Below are 26,435 nucleotides of genomic sequence, written 5' to 3' on the forward strand. Positions count from 1 at the left end.
ACCTCGCTTAATAAATGAATAGAATTATACAAATCAAGACCATGTTTGCAACTTTGGAACTTTTTGTTACCTCTGTGTGATTAAAAAATTATAAGGCTGCCTAAGTTTTCACCCAGGAGCAAGGGAAGCACTTTCACACTGAGTAACTTCTTTTTTTTTTTTTTAAGATTTTATTTATTTGAGAGAGAGAGAGAGAGAGAGAAAGAGCACGAGCAGGAGGTAGGCAGAGGGAGAGAGGGAAGCAGACTCCCCACTAAGCAGGGAGTCCGACATGGGGCTCGATCCCGGGACCCCGAGACCATGACCTGAGCCGAAATCAAAAGTCAGCTGCTTAACTAACTGAGCCACCCAGGAGCCCCCAAACCACAAGAGAAGCTTGATGATAGAGAACCATCTGAGAGTTGATGGAGGGAGGTGGGTGGGGATGGGCTAGGTGGGGATGGGCTAGATGCACAATGGCGGTTAAGGAGGGCACTTGCTGTGTTGAGCACTGGGTGTTACATATGTCATGAACCACTGAATTCTCCTCCTGAAACTAATATTGCCCTGTATGTTAACTAACTAGAATTTAAATAAAAATTTGAAGAAAAAAATGTTGTTATGATATTTGAATAGTATTTTGGATGGACAAAAACCACATTTTTGGTCCCCTGCACATTTTACCTTTGTTTCTATTTGATACGCAGTCTACGGGGGAGGGGGGTACTTTCTGAAGTCAGGGTTGCTTTTTTTTTTTTTTTTAAGTAATCTCTAAACACCCAATGTGGGGCTAGAACTCACCACCCCAAGATCAAGAGTTGTATGCTGGGGCGCCTGGGTGGCTCAGTGGGTTAAAGCCTCTGCCTTCGGCTGAACTCATGAGCTCAGGGTCCTGGGATGGAGCCCCGAATCGGGCTCTCTGCTCAGCGGGGAGCCTGCTTCCCCCTCTCTCTCTTTCTGCCTGCCTCTCTGCCTACTTGCGATCTCTCTCTCTGTGTCAAATAAATAAATAAAATTAAAAAAAGAAAAAAAGGACTGTTAAGACCTCTTTCATATATAGATATAGATATATAGATATTTACTGTAGTTACCGTAGTTACAAGTCCACAAATCTAGTTTCTCTTAAACTTTGTTTTACTTTATTTACAAACCTAATTACTTTTAGTTACAAATCTAATAAAATTTAACTATTACTATAAGGGGAAGTTTCACCATTCACTTCCTTTAATTATCTTAAACATTTTAAATGACTTTTACAAATTTAATACATTTAATTTTATTTTCCGGTATTTCAACTATGTACATGGCTATGTAATTCTTACAAATATAGTAAATTAAGTTTATTTTTTATATTACTTTCAATTTAAACTTATAACTGTAAATCAATTACTTGATTATACACTTCAAGTTGGAATCATAAAACTAATATTTGTATATTTTAATAAGCCAAACTGTAAATATTTTATGTGCTTAGAGCAATACATCCAAATCATCCTTAAATGTATCATGTACTTTAATAGTATTAAAATATTAATGAAATTAATAACCCATATTATTTTACTCTTAACTCTTAGCTTCCAAGAATAAAAAAGATATTTACTGATTTGGGAACTCCTGGGTGGCTTAGTGGGTTAAGCCTGGGATTCTTGATCTCAGCTCATATCTTGATTTCAGGGTGGAGAGTTCAATGCCTGCCTTGGGCTCCACGCTGTGCAGGGAACCTATTTAAAAAAGAGAGAGAGACTTATCTGCCTAAGACAATAAGGCATTCGCTAGAAGGTTAAGATTCACCATGAACCCAGAGATGCGTATCTACCAGCGCTATTGCTGAAAGCCCAAGTGTGACGATCCCATCACATACCCTGTGCTTGGACCCGAACTGAGCTCGCGCAGCCCGGCTGGTTTGCCCCACTTTCTCCCTGTGAATGAAACTGATATTAACACCAGGGGCTAAGTAAGGTTTGTGTTTCTTGCTCTTTAAGATTTTATTTACTTATTTTTCTAGAGAAAGAGAGCGCGGGCAAGACTCTAGAGGGAGGAGCAGGGGGAGGAGCCCAGGCAGAGGAACACGCGACTCCGCGCCGAGCGCTGACGTGCGGCGGGATCCCAGGACCCCAAGAGCGTGACCTCAGCCAAAACCTGGAGTTCCTCCCGCAGCCGGCGGGGCCACCCGAACGCTCCTGCGCTGTGTCTCTGACGCTGTGTTTAGAATAGGTGTCTAGAAAGTTATGGCCCTTTCTCAGCGGTGTTGATGAGTATTTTCTGATTGCCTTCCCCAAAGGTGGTCACTGGTGCGCATCCCCTAACAGCGCATTATCACCACCACACCACTCACCCAGCCACAGGGCGCGGAGTATAATCTTTACTGTCCCCGTCGCCTCTGCCGATCTGAGCGTGGCCAGGGACGCCTCGTTGTTTGCGGTTCATTTATTTCGTCGCAAGTGTGGCTGAACGTGTTTCGTGTGTTCCCTGCACACCCAGCTTTCCGGGTGTGTCCCGCCGCGGCCGCCAGGTAGGCCCGGGGCAGGTGCGGCTGGGCGCGCGATTCCGGGCCCCGCGGCCAGAGGGCGCTGCCGCGGGAGCCCCCCCCCCCCCCCCACTCTACCCACGCCCCGTCCGGGCTGGGGCGGGCGGCCGGCGGCGGGGGCGGGGGCGCAGGCGCAGGCGGGGCGCCGAGGTTGGCGTCTTCTCTCGAGCGGTAGCCGGAGGGGCCGCAGCATCATGACGGTGGGCGCCAGGCTGCGAAGCAAGGCGGCGAGTGGTTTCCTGCGCCGCGGGTCCCGGGGCCGAGCGCGGGCGGACGGGGACGAGGAGGCGGCCGCCCTCCTGGAGCAGCCGGAGCGCGGGGACGAGGTGGCCAGCGCGGCGAGCGCGGGGCGCCCGGGGGCCCGGAGCGCGCGCAAGGTGCACCTGGCCGTGCTCCCCGAGCGCTACGAACCGCTGGAGGAGCCGGCGCCGGCCGAGAAGCCCAGGAGGAGGTACCGGCAGAAGCTGAAGAAGTACGGCAAGGTAGGGCCCCACGCCCGCCCCCGCCCGCGGCTCGGGTTGCGGGCGGCCCGACCCTCGGCTCCCTACCAATCGCCCGGAGGGTGGGCGTCGGGTCCCCACCGCCCGGCCGCGCTCAGCTGCTCTGAGCTGCCCTTGCGTCCCCTCTCCAGCTGTCGTTAACAGACACGGACGAGGGTTCTGTCCACTGGGAGGTGAAGGAAAACTCGATCGCAAGGAACGACAGAACCCAAACCGGCGCTGGAGTGGGGGTGGGGGCGGGCCAATCCAACCCCTAACCCCCGGGGCTGCGCCTGGTAACGTTCCCAACACGTCCCAGCATCCCCGTGGTTCTGATCTTGGTGCCTTACACCCCGCCTTGTACAGCCCGACAGGGCAGAAATCCGTGTCCCTATTTTACAGATGGGAATACTGAGGCATTAGCGTGGTGAGGTGACTTGTAGAGGGTGACCCAGTTGGAAAGTAGGGAGTTGCAGGCCGGTTCATCTGTTCTTTGGCAACATCCTCTCCAGGATATCCCACCAGCTGAGAATTGTTTGGGTTTTTCTCCTTAAGTTCCAGAGGTTATTTCCAGGGCCTGGGAGCGCGACAGTACACAAATAGGCACTTGTTGAATCTACTTTTCTCTTCCCCTAGCTGGCCACCCTTATACTATGGGACCTGCAAACATACCACTGCCTTTTGCCTTGGGGGCTGGGGGGCAGAGGAAGGAGGGGAGACAGAGAGGAGGGGGTAGAGAGAGAGAGAGAATATGAAGATGGGATAAAATGACAGTGTCCTTCTCAGAGATCGAAGCCCAAGGCAGTGCCTAGGCGAATCACTTGAAGCTACTTCTGCCCCCACCTCCTGGGACTGGGCAAGGCCACCCAGAAGAAGATCATAAAACTCACTGTGTTCTGGCCAAAGGCCCCATCTGATTCACAGTCTCATTGTCTGTGCCTCTTAGCCTGTCTAAAACCATCTAGTTTCTGGTCCTAGAAACTTGGGTGTATCATCCCCTGTAAAAGCCAGTCAGCGGTTTGGCACAGTATACTGGCAGGCAGTGAGGTCGGGACTCTCAGGCTGGGTCCTGCTAGAACTGACCCATCTGGTCTCAGTTCAGCACCAAGAAACCGCCGCTGGCCTCCCAGCTGGCGAACCTGGTACTGGGGACATCTCAGGTCAGGGGCTGGCACGTGGAGATGCTTTTTAGGTGCTCATTTCGTGCAGGGATCATGCTAACCAGCAGAGATAACGAAACAGATACAGTGCAGTCCTGCCCTAGAGAAGTGCACACCTCCTGGGGAGATCCCGGCAGAGTCCGGGCACCACCACGTTGCCACATGGTACAGAGTCCTCGGGATGAGGGTGTTGAAGTCAGGTGACATAAGAACTGGGCAGAGAAGATTGAGGTTTCAGAGGTTAATGATGAGGTACTATTTCACACTTAACCAGGATGGCTGTTACTTAAAAAAATAAAAACAAACAAAAAAAACCAGAAACAAAAAATAGCAAATGTTGGCAAGGATGTGGAGAAATTGGAATTCTGCAGATTGCTAATGGAAATGTAAAATGGTGCAGTTGCTGTGGTAAACAGGTTGGAGTTTCCTTCAAAAATTAAGCATAGAACTACTGTTTGATTTAGCAGTTCAGCTCCTAGTTATATACCCAAAATAACTGAAAATAAGTACTGAAATATACATACATGTATTTGAGGGAGAGAACATAGAGAACATATTCACATGTTCATAGCAGCATTATTCAAAATAGCCAAAAGGTGACAACAACTCCTGTGTCTATCAGCTGATAAATGATAAAATGTGGTGTATACACATTGTGGAATATTACTCAGTCATAAAAAGGAATGAAGTCCCCTTAACGTTCCACAGCATGGATGTGATGGAGGTTGGCTGGGTCCAAGGAGGGTCCTTGGCTCCGTGCAAGATGGCACTCAAAACTCGAGCCTAGAGGAAGTGAGAGCAGAGTTCATTGAAGACAGAGAGAATATAGATACAGAGCGTGTTGGAGACTTGCAAAGAAAAGGGAGTCTGGTCTGGGCATGGGGTTTTGACTGGGACTTAGCGTTTTTACTGAGGATGACGGGCTGGTGCAAGTGTCGTCTTAGGCATATAGGAACAAAGATGAGAGTTGAGGTGTCTGTCCTTCAGAAGTCACTTGGCCCTGGAGCCAGGGATCTTGATGAGTCACTGGTCTTGGAACCACCCTGCCTGGTCACTCCTTAGATGTTACCTGTTGTGCCGGCAGACTCGTAAGCAGTTGTTAAAACCTTGACCTTTACAAGGAGAACATACATTATCTGTTCTATGAGGTGTGTGTAGGGCACCGGCTGTAGGTTCTGGCAAAAAAAAAAAGAGCAGAAAAAAGAATGAACAAAGCAGTTTGTCTTGGGGTCACTTTAATTTCCCTCTCAGATGAACCTCGGAACCAGTGTGCTAAGTGAAAGAAGCCAGACACACGGGGTCATGTGCCGTGTGCGTGGATGGTTCTGTTTCTATAGAATGTCCAAAATAGGTAAATGCAGAGAGAGGGAAGCAGATGGGTGGTTTCCAGGGACTGGGGAGACGGAAAAATAGGGGGTGGCAAAGTGTATAACAGGTGCAGCTCTTCCTTTTGGGGATGGTGAAGATGTGTTGAAAGTAGGTTGAGGTGCTAGTCACACGGCACTGTCCGTGTACCAGATGCCACCAAATATTTCACCTTAAAATGGTTAATTTTTGTTTTGTGAATTTCACCACAATTAAAAACAAATAAAAAAGGTAAAATTGACCCGACAGAGAAGGGGTAGCATCCAAGGCGGAGGGAACAGCCCAGGCAGGGATGTGTGCCACTGAAAGCTGTTCTGTCTTACCCTCAGTCAGTAGACCCCGGAAGCCAGAGGAGAGGACACTGTCCTATTCGAGTTGGACACGCCCTCTCTGCCTTCCAACTTCCCACTTTCTTGGAGGCATCTGGGAAGGTAACCAGTTAGGTTCCACCGTGGGAGAAGAAAAGAGTCCACCCGCTGTGCCGAAAATCCACGGCGACAGCCAGGCCCCCGCTGGAGGTGTGGGGAGTTGAGTCTCCAGGCTTGAGCTACCCCCGTGAATCTTTCCCTTTCCCGGCCCGGGTGGAATAAGGAGGGACTTGTGAAGGCTCCTCATTGTTAATGGATGCTTTTCCTTCAAGGAAGGGGGAGTGGCAGTTCCTATTCATCCGTTCACCGGTCAAGCCCTGCACCCAAGTCCCTTCCTGCTTCTGTTTAAAGAGGCATTTGTGGGGGCGCCTGGGAGGTTTAGTGGGTTAAGGCCTCTGCCTCCGGCTCAGGTCATGATCTCAGGTCCTGGGATCGAGCCTTGCGTTGGGCTCTCTGCTCAGCAGGGAGCCTGCTTCCTCCTCTCTCTCTGCCTGCCTCTCTGCCTACTTGTGATCTCTGTCAACAAATAAATAAATAATCTTTAAAAAAATTAAAAATAAAAAAAATAGGCATTTGTGAAATGCAAAAGGATTTCTCCTCTCCTGCTGCCCTGTGGTCCCCAGGGCCCACCTGGTCCCACCTCTCAAAGGCTCGGGCTGGGGGTGGGTGTGCGGGGACTCCTGCCTGGTGCTTTGTAAGGATGTGAGTGTTCACATGGCGCTTTAATGGTTCACGGGCTGTGTTCTGGGGACAGGGAAGGGGAAGGGACCGACGTTGGCTGTTCTGCCACAGCATGCCAGCAGCTCTGCTGCCCATTTCCTGAGTGACACCCCTCAATTATCCCCAGAACCTTGGAAAGTGGAGGGGACCCCCCCATTTTGCAGCAATAGAAATGAGTTTAAGGAAGTTGTGCTCTTCGGGGCTGAACAGCTGGAGAGTAGCCAGCCAAGCTGGGGGGCAGGAGTCTCACCTGGCAGTTGGGTTGAGGGGGACTGACCCCCAAAACTTAGCTTAAGGTGAGAGGCCACCTTTCCCAGGCACCCCTGAGAGCCGCAGGAGACGTTTGGATGAGGCCAGTAAGTACGTTTTGTCCATTAGGCAGCTAGGGGAGGATGGGAGGGGGAAATACAATATGTGGAGGAGCCTTTATCTCAAGGGGGAGAAAAATTGTCGTCATGCTCTAGGGGCATCTGGTAAGGACAGGGGCACCAGAGCTGCCCCCTGTTGGTTTGGTGACCTCAGGGCTGGGCCCACCGCCTGGCTTCAGTTTCCTTCTCTGTGAGGTGGGGTAACACGAGGGTTTTAAAACCTGGCAGGCGGCAAGGCTTCTGTGATGGTTGGCTGCTGTCTTAGGGTGGGAGGTAGGCGGGGTGAAGGAGAGACCCCGTAGGACTGTTGACTTTCTGATTCCTTTTGAATCAGAACTCAGTAACTCAGAAAAAACCTCCGTCTGTAGCCGATCGCCCAGCTCAGCTTTCTACCAGGTCCTGACCGCATTTGAGACTGGAGACTTGATCTTCATATTGAGGGAAAAGTGATCTTTGTTGACAGCTGGGTTTTAGTTTCTGTTTGTCTTGGTGTGTTTTGTTTTGTTTGTTTGTTTTGTTTTTTGTTTGGTTTGGTTGGAAACTGGAAGGGGGCGGGGAGTTCCTGACTTCACCGGGGGTTAGTTGAATACGGAGAACCCCCAGAAAGCATGACATCCGAGGACAGTTGTAATAGATCACCACCAACGTGCTGGTTTAGGACCCACACCGGCTGTACAGGTCTGGAGGCCAGAAGTCCAAAATCAGGGTCACTGTGCTGAAGTCCCCAGGCCGGTTCCCATGCAGGCATCAGGGAAAAACCAGTTTCAGAGCTCTTTCCAGCTTCCAGAGGTCCCCATCCTCCCGCATCCAGGCCAGCAATGCAAGTCCGTGGACCTTAGCCTCTGCTTCTGTCATGACACTGCGTTCTGTGTGACTTGTGTCCCTCTTAGAAAGACGGTTGTCCTCCTTTGGGTCTTTATGAATATATAGGGGCCCTTAGAATGATTGGCCCCACCTGGATAATCCAGGACCATCTCCCCCATTTTAAGACCCTTAATCACATCTGCAGAATCCCTTTGACCCCATAAAGCCATATATTTACAGGATCTTGGGATTGGGGGGGCGCATTCTTCAGCCTACGATGCTCCCCTGGGTCCCCCATACCCCACAGCTTCTCCAAGAGATGATTTGGTTTGAAAACTTGACTCACATCAAGAATTCAAAACCTCCCTCAAATGACACTGAAATGGTCGTTGATAGATACTTTACATTTCTTTGTATCGCTTTTCTGGAATCTGTGGGTTTTGTTTTTTTTTTTTTTTTTAAAGATTTTATTTATTTATTTGAGAGACAGAGATCACAAGTAGACAGAGAAGCAGGCAGAGAGAGAGGAGGAAGCAGGCTCCCTGCTGAGCAGAGAGCCCGATGCGGGGCTCGATCCCAGGACCCTGGGATCACGACCCGAGCCGAAGGCAGAGGCTTAACCCACTGAACCACCCAGAAATCTGTGTTTTGACAATGTTCCATCTAATGAGCTATTTTAGCAGCTTCTTTCTAAATGGTGAAGGTGAAGTGAGGAGCAGTTTTTGCGAATACCTGGATGAGGAAAGGGGATGCACAGAGGCCAGAGACCGGTTCAGTGCAGGCGCCCGAGATTCCCGATCCCTGTGGCACTTGCTCCCAGAGAACAGTCTTTCTGTTACTGTTATTTCAGGGAGGAAAGTAAAATTCTCCTGCTGAATCTCATTATGCATTTATAGAACAGTCTCTCTCAGAAACCTCACGCCGCCTCCTTCGGGCACCCTGGTTTCTCACTGAGGAGTCCATGGGCGCTATGCCAGGAGTCACTGTCTAGAGAAGCCATCCATGTCACCTGGCTCTCCCCCCGGGCTCTTTATGGAGCCTGCGAGTTTCCACAGGAAAGACCCGGGCCCTTTCTGGACGCTGGGGGTATGGCAGTGAGCATGAGCCCCGTCATCCCGGAGAGAGGGCAGGTCAGCCTGCCGGACAGAAGAGGTTTGCTGGGTAGCGTTGGCTCTGAGTTTTGTGACTGTGATCAGGCATTTTAAGCAAAACCAGGAATTTTAAGTATTTATTGGGAGTTGGAAAGGTCAGGGGACTGAGAGACGAGGCGTGTGATAGAGCCCAAGTCATCCACATGGATGTTTGACTGCATTGAAGGGTGATGACGAAAGTTGGGGGTGGGAAGAGGAGGGGGCGTGCGGTGGGCAACAGCACCATTAATATTGGGGGCGTCTCTGCTTCCTGTTGGCCATCCCATTTGAATCCCTGGGATGTCGCCTGTCCAACACCAGGCCTTACAGAAAAGGAGTGAGTGGCAAGAAAGCGCAGCGTAGTCCTTACCCTGGAGGAGTGTATAATCGTACTGCAGGGTGCAGCAGGAGAGAGCCGCTGGAGACGCTAGAGACCGAGTGCGGGCTGGGCAGGCGTCTGCCCCGGAGCTGGAGGGAGGGCAGGGCGGGCTTTCAGACAGGGGAGGGCAAGGACACTGGACCCCGTCTGGCGATGATGCAGTGACTGGGCTGGAACAGAGAAGAGAGTAGGCTTTGGTTCAAAAATAAAACCAGGGGGGGCCGCCTGGGTGGCTCAGTCAGTTAAGCGTCTGCCTTCAGCTCAGGTCATGTTCCCAGGGTCCTGGGATCCAGCCCCCTCTGCCTGCCGCTCCCCCTGCTTGTGCATTCTCTCACTCTCCTGCGCTCTGTCTCTGACAAATAAATAAATAAAATCTTTAAAAGTAAATAAATAAAGGGGCACCTGGGTGGCTCAGTGGGTTAAAGCCTCTGCCTTCGGCTCAGGTCATGATCTTGGGGTCCTGGGATCGAGCCCCACATCGGGCTCTCTGCTCTGCAGGGAGCCTGCTTCCTCCTCTCTCTCTCCACCTGTCTCTCTGCCCACTTGTGATCTCTCTGTCAAATAACTAAAATCTTAAAAAATAAATAAGTAAGTAAATAAAACAAACAAACCAACAAACCAGGGGCGCCTGGATGGTTCAGTCAGTAGAGCCTGTGACTCTGGATCTCAGGGTTGTGAGTTTTAGCCCCATGTTGGGCGTGGAGCCTGGTTCGAAAACAAAAGGGGTTTGGTTTTGGATCTGGCATCCTCAGTGCTGTTCCCGAAATGTCTGAGTGATCTGGAAATGTGCAGGGCTTGAAGATACCTTGCCAGATGATGACATCTGTGCTGAGCCCCCACATGTGCTTGGTGGGGGGAGGAGGGCGGGGGTGGATGTGGAAACACGGGATATGGCCCGTTTTCCTGACGGTCCTTTCCTGGGTCACCGTTGCGTGGGAGGGACTACAGAGCTGCCTAACCCGCCCCTTTGCTTTTCTCTTCTCTTCCTGAAAAACAGAACGTGGGGAAGGTCGTCACCAAGGGATGCCGCTACGTGGTCATCGGCCTGCAAGGCTTCGCCGCGGCCTACTCTGCCCCGTTCGGAGTAGCCACCAGCGTGGTCTCGTTCGTGCGCTAGCGGGAGCTGCGGGGCCGAGCACTGGCGCGGATGGCAGCTCCGCTCTGGGACCACCCTTGACCTGAACCCACAAAACCCTTGGAGGAAATCAATGTCTTTCCTGGCTGCATTGGATGAATGTTATGAATAGAACATCCCTGCGCATCGCTGAGCTTTTCAGGACTTAGGACCCAGGCGGCTCCCGACGGACAATCCCGCAGAGAATCAGGCCTGCCTTAGGTTTGGGGTCACTGTGTGCAAACAACGAAGGCTTCCCGGCGTGGCAGCCACGGTGGCGGGGCTGGGTCCGCAGCAGACACTTGGCAGACGGGGCACTCCGGGTGGGTAGCGGAGTGGTGATGACAAGGGGCCAAAGGGCTATTGACCTGGATCAAGATGATTTGTTATGTTCTGGAAAGGCCGCAGGCGAACATGGTGCTCACAGCCCTTGGCTGCCTCGCTTCTGGGGGCAGCCGGGGAGCTGTTTGTCTGTCATGCGCCCCATCTCCTCTCTCCGCCCCTTTGTCACCAGGAGTATAATCACGGGCTTGAGAAGAAGAAGCAGGGAAGGAAAATCTCTTTGAAGGTGGGGATGCGTTCAAAACTGTCGATGATGTATGTGACTGTGTAAAGCAGATAAACTTGTGTGTCCCCCACCCCGCACGAATGTGCAGCTGGAGGGGAGGGAAGGAGGGGGCTCAGAGGCGGGCTGGGTGAGCTGGAGCGGCGGCTGGAGGGAGCACCCCTGCCGCCTGGGCTGGGGCGGTGCGGCTGCGAGTTCTGAGCGGCTCGTCTGTCCAGGCAGTCGGGGGGCCTCCTGACTCCCTGCAGCTGCTCGCCCCCTCTGTGCCCTTGGGAGAGAGGGAGACACTGCGCCTAGCAAGAAAAATATGTGATTTTAAAATGGAACCAGTAAGTAGGAGGTGTGCTGGAAGTAGAAACAAGAAAGATGGTGGACAGGGTGGGAGTCCAGGAGCCAGGTCTGGTTCCTCAGCCCTGGGAAGCCTCAGGCGAGCTGGGCTTGCAGCTCCGGGGAGGGACCAGCGATGCTGGGCGGCTAGGGGTGCCGCGGCTGGTGCTGAAAATCCCCCTGAAGCCCGAGCTCTCACTGGCTGCCTCTGTAGCATCCTTTCTCTGGTGCTGCCAGCTGGTCCACATCTCACCGGGATTCAGAGCTCAGCGCCACATGGGTCCTGGGTGCTCCCCCGGGACGGCCCAAGGACTGCCATTGGAGCCTTGGCCAGGGAGGTAAAAGAAAGAGGAGGCCCCTTTTACCATACCCCTCTGCCAACCCCCCGCATAGCCCACTGCTGCGACTCTTGACAGAAGACCCAGAAGGCCAAGTGGTTGTTGCCGACCCATCTGTAGGGGCGTGGCCACACCTGCGTGTTGCCCTGAGCAGGTCCCCAGGCCTTGGCAGAGGCAGCCTCAGGGCTCAGGCCTCACGAGCCAGGTGAACCAGGTGGCACCAGGATGTGGAGAAGGTGGGTGGAGAAGACAGACAGAGGGACAGAAACAGGAACCGGTGTAGGCGAGCGTTGTAGCTAGACGGGCTGGAGGCCGTGTTGAGGAAGAACTTGGGTCCCATTCTGCATCATTCATACTCGTGAGGAAAAGGCACAACAAGCAGTCTTGTTTCCATCAGATGATGAAAGTGGATGATGAGAGCACATTTTCACCCACGGAAGATCATGACGGCTTGCCTGGGCACACTGGGACTCGGGGGAAAGAGACCCAAGTGGAAGAAACAGCCAAGCAGCGTTCAGTGGGAGAGCCAGGCCTCTGCGGCCTGTGACGGGCCCGGCGGGCGTCTGTCTGTGGTGGCCCAGGGATGCTGACCTGCCCTAGAGGAGTCTACTGAGTCCCCCTGGGGCCGTGGAAGTGTGACTCTGGAAGGACCCAGAGCTGCTGAGGTCTGTCCCATGAAGACCTTCCCCATCCCATCCCCAAATTGGAGACACTCTCAGGCCAAGCACATTTGGCCCTTGAAATTTGAATTATCTGATGAATAATCAGCCTAGAAATGTCATCCATCAGAATCTCGCAGAGATTGTCCTGGGAGCCAGATTCCTGTATACAGAAGATGACCTTGTCCAAACTCCCTGAGTGCTTATTCCCCTGGGACAGGGCATCCATGTTGCAGATTAGCTTTTTGCCTATTTCTCTGTCTTCAGTTGTTGTTGGGGTGTGTGTGTGTGTGTGTGTGTGTGTGTGTGTGTGTGTGTGTGTGTTTAATGTCAGGGTCCACACCTTACTGAGAATTGGGTTGTAGAGCTTTGCCTTTCTGCACTTGACCAAGAGGTTTCTTTTGTATCCTTTTCTTACCCTGTGATGTAAATAAAATCCTCCATTGTGTAACGTGTCTGTGTGTGACATTTTTTTCCTCACTTTCCAGCCTTGCCGGATTCCTGCAGCGTCCAGCCAAAGCTGACTTCACAGGGCAGGCGAGGGCCGGTCGAGGACCTCCCTGGGGCCATCCACGCCACCACGGGGAGCCCAAGGCCGCCCCAAGGGGAGGAGGAGGGTCCCCGATTCATCTGGAACTCTGCTTAGGTGTTAAGGAGGGGCAGGGGGTTGTCTAGAAACAGTAGAATAGGCTTTAGTGTACAGGAGAAGCCTCAGCTCACGCATTTGTGGGAAGTGAAAATTTCCAGAACCTCCAATAGTTGAAAACTCCAGAGCCAGAATGTGTAGCTTGAAGACAGTCTGGGTATAAAGAAGGAGATAGTTTTTATCACTTCACCAGGCCAAGGAGGCAGGGTTCCTCCAAGACTGGAAGCCCACCTAGGGTAAAAAGGCTGAGTGAGGGTCTTAGAGGAAAACACGGGATCTGGGCGCATTTGATAGGAATCGGGTCTGAGCCTTGTTCACCATGTCTTCAAGCTGGCGCTGGCCATGGGCATGTTGTTACTAAGTCTCAACTTCGATATGGAGCTCCGGAGCTCCTGGAACGTAGGATTTTACAGAAAAACAAGCCCAGAGGGGAGGGAGAGTGGCTTAAAGAATGGAGAGACTTGTTCAGTTGAAAGATAGGCCTTGCGAAGCAGGAGTATGTCCATAATTTCCATCCATCTTTACATTTCCACTGAGGTTTCACAATTTTGATGGAGGAGCTCCTTTGGGGCCAGGAAGCTGTGTTTTGCACTAGCGAGTCAGAAGATTGGGAAATGCTGGCCCCTGGGGGTTGCTGTAGGCCGCAGCTGCCAGTGGACTGCCCAGGTGGGAGCCTGGGGTCTGTCCGACCTGAGTCGGGGAGTGAGGGGATACCTGGCAGGTGCCAGCCCTAGGCGGGGCATATGTAACAAACCCTTTGTTGAGAGTCCCCACTGAAGCTGTGGGAAAAGGCATAGCGGGAGTTCTGCAGCCAGTGAGGATGTGTGAGTTTTCCAACACCACCAAGGCGCTCTCTGACCCCAGCTGGGTATTCTACAGTTTGATTCCGTTCTAGCACTATTCCCTGGAGAGAGCATCGGATCCCACGGATGAAAGGGCTTAGTCCTCTGGCAAGACTGGTCCAAGCTGTGCTTTTTCATTGACCAGCTAAAGATGGAGGTTCCAACAACACCCTTGGGTTCTGTTCATTTGCTAGAGCGGCGCACAGAACTCGGAGAAACATTTTACTCCACTACCTACTTACTACAAAAGGCTCTAACTCGGGAGCAGCTGGATGGAAGAGATGCATAGGGCAAGGTCTGAGGAGAGGGTCCAGAGCTTCCGTGCCTCTCTAAACACTCCGGTCTCCTCAAATCTCCAGTGTGTTCCCCAACCTGGAAGGGCTCTCGAAGTCTGATTTTATGGAGACCAGTCGTGGGACGATTGATTACATCAGTGGCAATTCGCCATAGAATTCAATCTCCGTCCCCGCTCCTCTCCCGGGAGGTCTGGAGGAGGCAGAAAGTTCCAAACCTCTAATCACAGGGTTGATTCTTCCGGCAACCTGGAGGCTTGCCTCATTAGCATAACAAAAGACACCTTGCCTGCTCTCAGGACCTAGAAATTCCAGAAGGGTTTTAGGAGCTTGTACAGGAACAGGGACCAAGACCAACTGTATTTTCTTTTTTCTTTTCTTTTCTTTTCTCTTCTTTTCTTTTTTTCTTTTAAAGATTGCATTTTTTTGAGACAGAGCACAAGCTGGGGGGACGGGGCAAAGGGAGAGAGAAGCAGACTGCTCGCTGAGCAAGGAGCCTGATGTGAGGCTCAATCCCAGGACCCTGAGATCATGACCAGAGCCAAGGGCAGATGCTTAATTGACTGAACCACCCGGGCATCCCACCAACTATATATTATTATAAATCACAATAACACAGCAGGTCAAGAGAAGCAGAGTGGTTCTGGGGAGCCTCGGATTATACTCCCTGGCGGTGGGGGGGTGGTTCATGTGTGTCCACCTGCTGTTGGGTGTAGAGCAAAGCAGGAAGTGGGGGACCTTCGTGTCTTCAGCCAGTTTAATCGTGCCTGCTGTCCTTCTCTGCTACACACCTGCACATTGTGAGAGAACCCCGGACCGGCGTCTGTGACCAAGAATTAAGACCTGAGCTCAGGCCTTTTGCACCTTCCCATAATCCTCGGGGCATGACGGCGCCTTCAGCAGACATTGGTCACGGGGCTGGGAAACCAGCCCTGCAGGTTCAGATTCAGGGAGCTGCTGCTGTGGGGTTTGCCCCCACGATGTCTCCCCAACCCCTACCCCCGTAAACTGAATTCAACTTTGTGATGCCACCATCCCCAAACTTTTGAAAACTTTGTTGATCTCTCTGTAAATGTATTTTATAGTACAATTTATATACAGAGTTAAAGGGGGAGAAATGCCCAGAGCATCCTTGTAAAGGCTGTATTTGAGAGTCTGTGGTTTGGCCAAAAGTCTGAGGAAAAAAAGAATCTCCTACTCCCTTGACCATTCATGAGGCAATGCAGGAAAAAATAATACGTGGGATCTTTTTTCTTTCTTTTTTTTTTTTTTTAAGAGGCAAGGCTTTGGAGCCAAACCCCTCCACTGAGCTTCACAAGGAAAGGAGGTCTCCAGATTGAGGCTCCGTGCCAGAGCCCCGTTGGTGTGAAAGCCACAAAGGGGCAGGCCTGGAAGGGGAAGGGCAGGGCCGAACAAAGGGTTTGGCTGCTGGATGGCCAGGCCTACCCCCCCCCCCCCCCCCCCCCCGCCGCAGGAGTGCGGCGTGTACCTTCCACCCTCCGCTCCAGCCAGGACGCAAATTAGGATCAGAATTCAACACCTCGGGGACTGGCTCTGCAGTTTGTTTGTGTTTTAAAGGCGTTTTCTCAGGTGATTCGCTTGCATAACCTGTAGACCAGGCTCTAGACAAGTGTGTCTGGTTCAGAGGTGATACAGAAATGAGGACAAAAGTACTGAGACAGCGAAGAGCGAACCCCTTCCTTTCCCTTGCTCTTTAATTTCGGAGCAGATCCCTTCCCCCAGACCCACTTTTCTTCATTCCAAATGGGGGGAGTGGGGGGGGAAATAGGGCACCTCGGAGGCTCGATGATGGTTAAGCATCTGCCTTCCACTCAGATCATGGTCCTGGGGTCCAGAGGTCCTCTGATCCGCCCAGCTCCCTGCTGAGCAGGGAGTCTGCTTTTCCCCCTCCCTCTGCTGTTTCCCCTGCTTGGGCTCTCTGGCTCTGTGTGTGTGTATATGTGTTAAATAAATAAACTTTTTTAAAAAAATTCAAAATAGGGGTAAATAATCATGTCTGTTTCCCTTCCTGGGAGAGATGTTTAGAATCGCTGCAGAAGTAGAGCGTGGTGACAACACCTTTTTGGGGCGTTTGCGAGGGACTTATCTGCTGGAGAAAAACACTTGACATGTTTATCTTCTTTCATCGTGGAAAGAACCCGAGTTAGGTGTTATTAGGAAGCCCCCCCTCGGAGCCCGGAAGCAGAGACTTTCTGTGATGGACGATGGTTTGTGTATTTTGAGATCTGTAGCGTTAGGGAGAGAAAGGCATTGACGTTATTTAGATTTTCCTTTATTGCCTTTACTTTTCCAGGCAAAACCAAGCTTGAATGTGCCTCTTGGTGCTGTCATTTCCGTAAGTCAGTGGGCCATGCCCGAGGTCCCACAGGCCCGGGATCCCGTCTGCTCCCTGAGATTCCCCTTGCTCCCCCCGCCCCCCCCACTCCGGAGACACCCCCACCCCCACCCCGGTCTCACGGGGCATCACAGAGGAGGACCGGGAACAGGCAGTGTCTTGGCTGTGACTCGCTGTGCTGACCAGCTTCACCACATCTTTAGATTTGGTTCTGTGGCCAGGAAAGTCTGAGACCCGGGCTCCGGCTGCCCCCCCACTCACGGTTCCACTCAGGCTCTGTTCCCCGCCCCCCCTGGGATTACCTGGGGGGTGATCTGTTACCTCCCCCCAAGGGAGAGGGCGCTTTCGGCCTAATCACATCCAATTTGCATCCAGGGCCCAGTGCTGGGATCCAGCCTAGGGAGCTAGAGACCCTGCCACGAAGGCTCCTGCGCCCACCAGCCCCTCCGACCATGAATTCCTGAGGTGCTGAGATAGTTGGTGAGATAGTTGCTTCCCTGCCTCCTTACACGGGCGCGACACCATGTCCAGCTGCTCTGAGGGACAGGCTTGAGCAAGGCAGAAAGGGCCACGGCGACCGGAGAGCAGAGACCAGCCAACTCGGTAAGCGGCCCACCTTGAAATAGCCATGGGCCCCAACCGACCAGTTCCAGCAGGCCCAGGTCCCAAGACTGCCAAAACAGGGCAACTGCCCCACGTCCCCACCCTTCTTCCCTCTACCCGACACCCGTGACCCTCGCCACCCGCTTAGCGGACAGTCGGACAGTCGCTCCTTCGCTCTTCTGCCCGTGGAGACCCTGTGCTATCCTCAGTAAACTTCTCTTTTATTCTGAGTTGAGGAAGTAACTTCCACCTGTGCCATCAGCCCCCACCCAACTGGGATGCCCCACATTTGGTGGCCCCCACCCGACCGCTGCACCCCACACAGAGGGTGGTAATGTGGTTTTGGAACATAGGAGAGGTTCGGTGGGGTGGAGTCCAGAGCCGGTAACCAAGAAGGAATTCTTGAGATGTCTTTGGTGCCGGACGGTGGTTTACTAAAGCACGGGGACAGGCCCCGTGGGTGGAGAGAGCTGCTGCCCCCTGCTTGTGAGGGGTGGCTGGTTAAACACTATAGGGTTGGGGGAGGTAAGGAAAAAGGGAGGTTTCAAAGGGATTTTCATATGTTAAAGAAGACTCTTAAGATGCCTGAGGCCTTGTCACAGTCAAGCTTGTTTTCGCCTCTAGCAAGGCATTAAAAGTAAGAGGGTTGGGAGATTCCTGGAAGAATGTCACCCCTTCCCACCCGGGAGTACGGAGTACGGGGTCAGGGTCGGGGTTAGGGGGTCGGGAGCAGGGTGTCCGCTAGTGCTTGGTCCTCGGCCAGCCTTCTGCTCCCTCATCAGCAGGACAAGGGGCCTGGGGAAGGGATCTGTGCCCCCCCCAGGTTGGGGGGGTCGAATTTACTGTATTTTGCTCCCCACCCCATCCTTGGTGTGATTTCTGCAGCAACAGTTACTGTTCCCACCGCCTAAGTACTGTGTCCCCCTAGGGCCAGACCTGTTTCCCCACAGCTCCCAGAGGCCATGTGCCCAAGCCCCCAGGCTAGCAGGAACCCTCCCTGCACCCCAGGAACACCCCAGGCATCGTACCACCTGGCTTCCCAGTCCTCTAGCCACGGGACCTTGGACGAGTTTCATGACCCCTTTGAATTTCAGGGCTCGGTTTCTTTTGTAAAGTCGAGGAAGCAGTGTCTGCTGGGCAGATCAGATGTGGAGTCATTCGGCACGGAGCGTGGGGCTAGTGCTGGTTCTCCTGGCGGACTGGCTCTGCTGTGGTGCAGCTTCTTGTCCCGGACACACGCCAGGAGGGAGAGAAAACCCGGAGAGCCAGAGTGGGGATGAGAGAGGAACTTGGGCTGCCTCCATTCTGATCTCAGCTGGTTTAGTGGGGTCTTGTTTCCAGCTTGTCCCTGGGCTCAGGTGGAAGACTCTGGGGGCAAAGCATCCCCAGATGGGAACCAAAACTCTGTCCTCCCCCAGCCAGGAGCACCCTGAGCCAGCAAGCCCCCGCCCGCCTGCCCGTGACTGACTCCCTCCCGGACAATGGTGGATTGAACCTTCCCTGCTCCCTGCGCATCTGCGCTGCATTTGCCCCACCTTTGCCTTATATACACCTACAACTATTTTTCTTTTAAAGATTTTATTTATTTATTTGACAAAGAGAGAGACAGCGAAAGAGGAAATACAAGCAGGGGGAGTGGGAGAGGGAGGAGCAAGCCTCCCGCTGAGCAGGGATCCTGATGCGGGGCTCGATCCTGGGACCCTGGGACCCTGGGACCCTGGGATCATGACCCGAGCCAAAGGCAGACACTTAACTACTGAGCCACCCAGGCGCCCCACACCTACAACTATTTTCGGTATTTTGGAGGCCGACTTTGAAATGCCAGGCCCCTGTCCTCGCGGTGGCGGCCTCTCACAGAAATAAATTCTTTTCTTGTTTCACCACCTCTGGATTTTGTCAGCGGCGAGTGGCTCCGGACCTGGCCTGTTTGGATGCTCACCTGCCCCACCCCGGTGCTGTTGTACCCCAGCCCGCTACAGGAGAGAGGGCTGGAGGGGGAGGGAGGGACCTGGGGGGCAAGGAGACACACAGTCCGCTCCCCCTCCATTGTTCATGTTTTTCTCTCTTCCCCCTAAACTTATCCTTTATCTACACAGGGAATGGTTTCCAGGTTCCTGTTGGGGGCAGAGCCCCGCCTTTCCATTCGCTTAAAACAAACCCACCTAGAGCTTCCCCAGAGCTGGTGTGGGGGAGGGGGCTGGAGGTTCCAGGAAGAGGTTTATTTGCAGCTTTCTATCTTTTCCAGCCGTTCCAATTGAGGAAGGGACTCTGCACTTTCACCCGAACTGGGTTAGGTTTGCTGCTGGCCTTGTTTCCCAACACCGAGACTGGTCCTGTTTGTGACATGAGGGTGCAGAAGTCCTTCACCCGCTTTGGGCACCGTGTTCAAAGGACAAACAGGCTGTCTACAGATCACCGGGAAAGCTCGGGGCTCTCACAGGGTCAGGGGGCAAGAGGTCACGGTCATGGCTCATGGCAGACGCCCAGGGGCCCTACAAACTCAGTAATAACTCTGAGGACCGGGAGAAGAAATACACACTTTCATTAATCACCCAAGGAGCCTCCTCATGTGTGTCACTCATGCGTTCAGCAAAGAAGCCTTGTGCACCTGCTGTGTGTGCCCGCACCAGGCTGGATGGCCGGACGGCTCCGCGGGGAGGATGGCCGGACGGCTCCGCGGGGGGGGTGGCTGTGTCTCCCGCTGTGACACGGCCCCGGGTTGCAGGTCACGTGTGGGAGGTTCGGAGGGCCTAGAGAGCAAGATGGAGTCACTCATGTCAAGCAATGACACAAGGAGTAAAGGGCACTGTAGCTATGAGACATCGCTGAGAGCAGCGCCAGCAGACGACGCCCCAGAACTGGCGCGGAGCAGGAGTGGAGGGCGTCTGCGGGGCCCGAGCCTGGTTCAGTCCCTCCAAACAGGGAGGACTCTTGCAGCAAACTGTCCACCTCTTCAGACAGGAGCCCTCTGTCCGACCACTTCGAAAAGGCTGCCGCCGCCGAGGGCTCTGCCGGATGGGACGGGACAGAGGCCTTGCCCCAGCGGTGACCACAGACGGCTGGCGGCCGGGGTTCGTGCACTTCCAGTAACGGCAGTGTTAGCTTGCTGGGTGACTTACTGTCTGTTCTGCTAGGTGTGCCGTCTCCGAAGCCAAGCTAATCGTGGGGTGAAACGTCATGGAGTTTGGAATCCTGAACCCACTTTGGAATTCTGTTAACCTCGCTTTGTGACCGAATACAGCGGACGTTGTGGAAAGCCCCAGCTCGGGTGTGGCCTTCAGAGCTCGCTCCCCACAGAGGCGCCGTGGGCTCAACCCCGGGAGGAGGAGGCGAGACTGGGCAGAGGACGCCCAGCCGTGGCCTCAGGCCACCCCCAGGAACCCTGAAGTCAGCATGGCCTTCCAGGCTTGTCCTGACTCGCTCCGGTGTGGCCCAGCCCTTGTCCCCATGCTGATCTGTCTGTGGCCTTGGGCTGCCCTCTGGGCAGAGTGACTCGCTCTCCAGAGCTGGGGCCGTCTCAAAAAATGCTTTTTGCTGCAAAACTGTCCGCAGATATTCCCAGCAGCAGGGGTGAGTCGTTCCTGGAAGGCTGATCTGGGGAGCACCTCTGGGTGTCCACGGCTCTGGCTCTGAAATCTGACTCCCTGTGAGACCTTGGGCAAGAGGCTCAACCTCTTTGAATCACAGTTCATCCATCTGAAGAGAGCGTAGCATAACTGTCCGCTCTGTAGTGTTACCAGGAGGATTTTCATTCTCGAGGTAGTGAAAGCCATAGAAAGAGCTCAGTGTGTTTTTGTTTCCGGAAATAAGAAAGTCAGGTCTGGCCTTGAGGGGACTTTTATGCAATCATATAGGTCCAGACAGTTAAGATCCAGTGTGAGGGGGGCATGCGTGAGGAGATCAAGGGGCCCCTCAGGAGTGGCCCCGACCCTATCTTGGGGATGCTCCCCACACGGCAAGGGACATCAAAGCTGGGACCTGTGTGATCAGCCGCAGGAGCTGTTCAGGCAGCGGGGCAGAAGCGTGGGGGAGAGGAAAGGAAGTTTCAGGCAATGGGACTAACATGTGCAAAGGTCCAAAGAGGGGAGAAAAGTGAGCGATGGTGTCTGGAGCCAGACGTCCAGGGAGTGGTGGGGACAATGCAGCAGCCTCAGCCCGAGTCATAAACACTGACCTTGGCAAAGGCAGAACTTTCCAGAGGAGGTGCCTTATGTAGGCATGGCCCGCCCTGTTCTCCTGGTTGGCTGGGGCAGGAACCAGGCAGCAGGGGTGCCCTGGGCCTTGGAGGTAATGGGTGCTGGACAGAAAAGTGCCTTGACCTCTGAGGCCAGGAGGCCCTGGGCCCTGAGGTCTTCCTGCACATGTGGGCAGGGGATGACCTGCCTGGTTGGGAACTGGGACCCTCCTCTGCTAACCCTGAGCTTGGGAGGGAGAAGGGACCTAGGTCTTCCTTTGCACTTGCTCTCAGCGCAGAAGTCATTGGAGCACTAACCAGGGAGTCAGGAAAGCAGTGGGCCGTGTGTGGCTTTGAACCAGTCCCTCTACTTCTCTGGACCCGGGTATGGTTGAAGCAGATGGTGCCTTCTTAGGATACGGCGGCTCTGGTTCCCCGAGTCTGAGGGATCTTCTTGTAGCTTCCCTCTGACAAAATCCCTTCTCTTTGTCCTTTGATCTTGCTTATCTTTACTTTCTTCAAGGAGGCCATTTCCTATTTTTCCTCCCTCTTGACCTCTTAAGAAGCTCTCAGGGCCGCTCTCACAGTCGGCAGGCCTGAGCCTCCTCTCCGCAGCCTCCTGAGAAGGAAACAGAAACAATAGGAATCACTTCCCCAGCAGCCCCGCTCCCCTGTCCAGAGGAGGCATCAGTTGTTTTCTGGCCGCTGCTGTTTTCCCCGATCCCACGGCACCCTCGGGCCTGCCCTCCCTCATGACCAGGGCGCTCTGCGGAAGGCCAGCAGAGGCCAAGCCCTGCCCTTTGCCCCAGCCCTGGCCTTTACCCCAGCCCTTGAGTCAGCTGCCTCCCAGCCTTGTACTTGGAACTCTGCTTCTCTTGGAAGGCTCACCTTTGAGGCCGCCTCCTCCATGCAACCTTCCCTGATCTCAGCTGTTGGAACGAATCGGTTCTCCTGGACACGCAGCCTCCCGCCTGTCCTGAGTCTTAGCCTCCATTTTAATCTGCTCTGTATCACTGGGAACAAACTTGGGCCTGTGCCCAGCTGCTCCTTGTCCTGAATGTGCAGACAGTGTGTATGGGGACAGGGAGGGTGGAAGGCCGACCAGGCAGTTCAGCGGTCTGGCCGTGGGGCTCCCCTAGGTCTGATCTCGAAGTGAGTGGAGTTTGGCCATGTGCTGCCTGGCCCGATGAGGAGCGGCCAGACGGCCAGGGGGAGTTGCGGGTAGAGTGGGGTGGGATGAGTTCAGGGAGCTAGCTGGAGGCATGGAGGTAGGGGGACAGGCCATGATGCCGGCCTTGGGGCCCACGGGGGTGATGCGGCTGTCGTTCAGAGTGAGGTGAGGCCCCGCTGCGGGCTTTGAGCAGACAAGGGCAAGACCTGGCCTCTGTGTTAATAGGGCCCTATGGGGAGGAACTGTCATGAGCCCATTCCGCGGATGAGAAGGCTGAGGCAGCGAAGGTGAGGAGCCCTATCCTCGCTGATACCACTGGAGGATGTGACTGTCCGTCCTAGCGCCCTGCTCCCGCCATCCCACTCTGCAGTTACGTGTCCAGCTTGCTTGTGTGGGGCGTCACTCCCCCAACCCCGGAACATAGGCTCCACGATAGCAGGGACGTCAAGTTTACTGCTGCATCCTTAGTGCCCCGTACGACACCTGTGACCCAGCAGCAGTTCAGTGAACCTTTACAAAGACAGACATCCCAGAGGGCGGCAGCAGGCATGCTGGGTGGTGATTTCTGGAAGGCTCAGCATGTGAGGTTTCCTGGGGAATTCCTCGGACACCAAGCCGACCTGAGGTCACATACATGGGTTTCTGCTTGGGACTGCTCCCCACCCCACCATGGCATGTGTCTTGGAGAGTCAGAGAAGGATGCTTGGCCGTGTGGTGTCCTTCATTTACCAATGTCTCCCTTCTTTCACATGCTCAGCCTCTCACAGCTGTCCAGCGGGTGCTCCCCGAGCACTACACTGTGCCGGACACGAGGCCAGGATGGCACGCTAGCGACCGACAGTGTGGCGCCTGTCCTCGTGGACCTTGGCAGTGAGGGTGAGTGAAGGGGAAACTTTCGATGGGTTCTTTGCACAGGGTGAGGGAGTGGTGTTGGGGTCTGTTCCACGGTGAAAAGTTTCCCTGAGCTGCAGTGGGGGGCAGGGTGGGTCTGGAGTGGGGAGCGGGAGGCAGAGCCTATCTCCTGGGCCATGAGAGGGAGAGGACTCCCGGCTGAGAAAGCAGAAGGACTGGACTTGCCAACGTGGGTGTAGGGGTGAGGGAAAGAGAGGAATCAAAGAATTCTCTCTGATTCTGGCCTGAGCAACAGGGAAGGCACGGGGCGGGCGGGGGGGGGGGGGGGGTGCCAGGGGAGAAGCATAAGAATGCCAAAAGTCTTTGGAGTTCAAGGCCAACACCGTGTTTATTTGTTTAATTGTTACAATGCCTCTTTGCTGAGCCAGAAAATACAATGTACAAGGCCAGGCCCCAGGGTTTTCTGCTGCAGCCCGGGCATTTCCTGCAACGTTGTTGTCATTTCTACACTGGAACCCAGGGAGTCATGTGAGCAGACCTTCCCCTGACCTTGGCCTCCTGGGGTGGGCAGGAACTCACTGTACACAGTCTCCCTGCTGGTGTCTCCTGGCACTGGGGTCTGCTGAAGGGCACGTCCCAGGCCTTCCAGGTGGGTGGACCGGGCGTGCCTCACATGTGTGCATGTGAAGTAGGGCTGTGCAGAGAAAAGTTATGTGCATGTCAATAAAATGCATGCCCAGCTAGGTATTTCTTTTTTAAATTATTTTTTAGGATTTTTATTTGTTTATTACAGAGAGAGAGAGAGAGAGCAGGGGGAGGGTCAGAGGGAGAACCAGACTCCCCATTGAGCAGGGAGCCCGATGTGGGGCTCGGTCCCAGGACCCTGGAATCATGACCTGAGCCGAAGGCAGGTGCTTAATGACTGAGCCACCCATGGGCCCCTCTGCTAGAGGTGTTTAACATCACGCGGGATTTAGTCCTCATAACAGCCCAATGGCATTGGTATTAACCCCACTATTTAAACAGGAAAATGGAGTCAGAGAGGCCTCACAGAGTGCATAAAGCCTTAGGGGAGACTGCTCATGTCAGGTTGGTTCCAAGTCCTACCTCCTTGGTCATGCTTTTCTTTCCAGGGGAAACTGAAACACTTTTTCTGTTCTTCCCCAACCCCGCATATCTTATTCTGATTATCCAAGTGGACTTTACACCAGACAGCCCTAAACCAGTACCTGTCTTCCCCTTGGAGGGTCTGAGTTCCCCGTTTTTTCCCAAACTCAAGACAGAAGCTTCTAGCGTGACAATGGGCCTTTTTACCTGAGCAAGGAGCGCTGGGCTGTGGCTAACATCACCTGCTGGGTCTGGATTAGCACGCTGGGGAGACTGGAACTCATTTATGTCTGTGTTAGATCACTGAGCAATCCACTGCCTTAAAAGAGTGTGACTCTCGGGGCGCCTGGGTGGCTCAGTGGGTTAAAGCCGCTGCCTTCGGCTCAGGTCATGATCCCAGGGTCCTGGGATCGAGCCCCGCATCGGGCTCTTTGCTCAGCAGGGCGCCTGCTTCCCTTCCTCTCTCTCTCTGCCTGCCTCTCTGCCTACTTGTGATCTCTCTCTGTCAAATAAATAAAATAAAATAAAATAAAAAATAAAGATTTATTTATTTATCTGACAGAGAGAGATCACAAATAGGCAGAGGCAGGCAGACAGAGGGGGGGGAAGCAGGCTCCCTGCTGAGCAGAGCAGAGAGCCCTGTGTGGGGCTCGATTCCAGGACCCTGAGATAGATCATGACCTGAGCCAAAGTCAGAGGCTTAACCGACTGAGCCACCCAGGCGCCCCCAGAAATTTAAGTCTTAACACTCAGGCATTTTCTGATCAGAATCTGTCACATGGGTCTTCTCCATCCCCCAACGGAAGGTGAAGTCGTCAGCATGGTTAAGACCCCCTTGCAGTTTTACCCATGGGAAGGTGGTCTTGATCTTGCCTGGGGTAGACCTTTGTTAATATAACTCCTTGCCCCACCCTCTGAGATTTCTATAAAAACCTTCCGTTTTGGATGTGGTGCCTATATACAATGGAATATTACTCAGCCATCAAAAAGAATGAAGTCTTGCCATTTGCAATGACATGGTTGGAACTAGAGGGTATTATGCGAAGCGAAATAAGTCAGTCAGAGGAAGACAAATACCATATGATCTCAGTCATATGGGGAATTTAGGAAAAAAAACAGATGAATGTATGGGAAAGGGAAAAAGAGAGGAGAGAGGGAGAGACAAACCATAAGAGACTTAAAAAATTTTTTAAAGATTTGTTTATTTATTTTAGAGAGAGCCAAGGGAGGAACAGAGGGAGAGGGAGAGGAAAAATCTCAAGTGACTTCCCAGGGAGTGCAGAGCCCTGTGTGGGGCTTGATCCCAGATCCTGAGATCATGACCTAGGCTGAAACCAAAGGTTGGATGCTCACCCAGGTGCCCCAAGAGACTCTTAACTGCAGGAAACAAATGGAGGGTTGATGGGGGGTGGGCTAGATGGGTGATGGGCATAAGGAGGGCACTTGAAGGGATGAGCACTGGGTGTTGTATGTAAGTGACAAATCACTAAATTCTGCTCCTAAGACCAATATTACACGTATGTATACTAACTAGAATTTAAGTAAAAATTTAGAGGAAAAAACCCCCGAACAAAACCCTTCCATTTTGTACACCTCCTCAGAGCTCCCCCATCTCCCACCATGCTAGATGGGATGCTGCCCAATTCATGACTTGCTTAATAGAGCCAATTAGATGTTAAAATTTAGTCAGTTGAGGGGCACCTGGGTGGCTCAGTCGGTTGAGTGTCTGCCTTCGGCTCAGGTCATGATCTCCGGGTCTTGGAATCGAGTCCTGCATCGGGCTCCTTGCTCAATGGGGAGCCTGCTTCTCCCTCCGCTTGCCTCTCCCCCTGCTTGTGCTCTCTGTCTCTATTTCTCTGACAAATAAATAAAATCTTTTTAAAAATAATAAAATAAAAATAAAATTTACTTGGCTGAATTTTGTTTTTTTACAAAGGACAGTAGAGGAATTTCTATGTGTTTTACTTTAACTCTTAGAACCTTGGTTGTAAATTAAGGTTTATAAAATCTACTATGGGTTTCATGAGAACACAAAGAGATAATGGTCAGAAAAGCATCTCACAGAATAAATGAAACAAGATGGGATTGGGAGGGAGACAAACCATAAGT

At 53.1% G+C, this 26,435-nt stretch overlaps 1 protein-coding gene across 1 annotated transcript; it reads left to right on the forward strand.

The window, feature by feature from the left end:
- Positions 1-2,700: 2,700 nt before the first annotated feature.
- Positions 2,701-12,498, forward strand: LOC111151114 (chromosome unknown C1orf115 homolog). Its single transcript, XM_022508897.1, has 2 exons — positions 2,701-2,988; positions 10,277-12,498. Exons 1-2 carry the CDS (start codon positions 2,701-2,703, stop codon positions 10,394-10,396), a joined length of 408 nt encoding a protein of 135 aa, XP_022364605.1. The 3' UTR covers positions 10,397-12,498.
- The last annotated feature ends 13,937 nt before the right edge of the window (positions 12,499-26,435 follow it).

The sequence above is a fragment of the Enhydra lutris genome, unplaced genomic scaffold, assembly GCF_002288905.1.
Source record: "Enhydra lutris kenyoni isolate GAN:26980312 unplaced genomic scaffold, ASM228890v2 scaffoldscaffold25, whole genome shotgun sequence".
Lineage (NCBI taxonomy): Eukaryota > Metazoa > Chordata > Mammalia > Carnivora > Mustelidae > Enhydra > Enhydra lutris.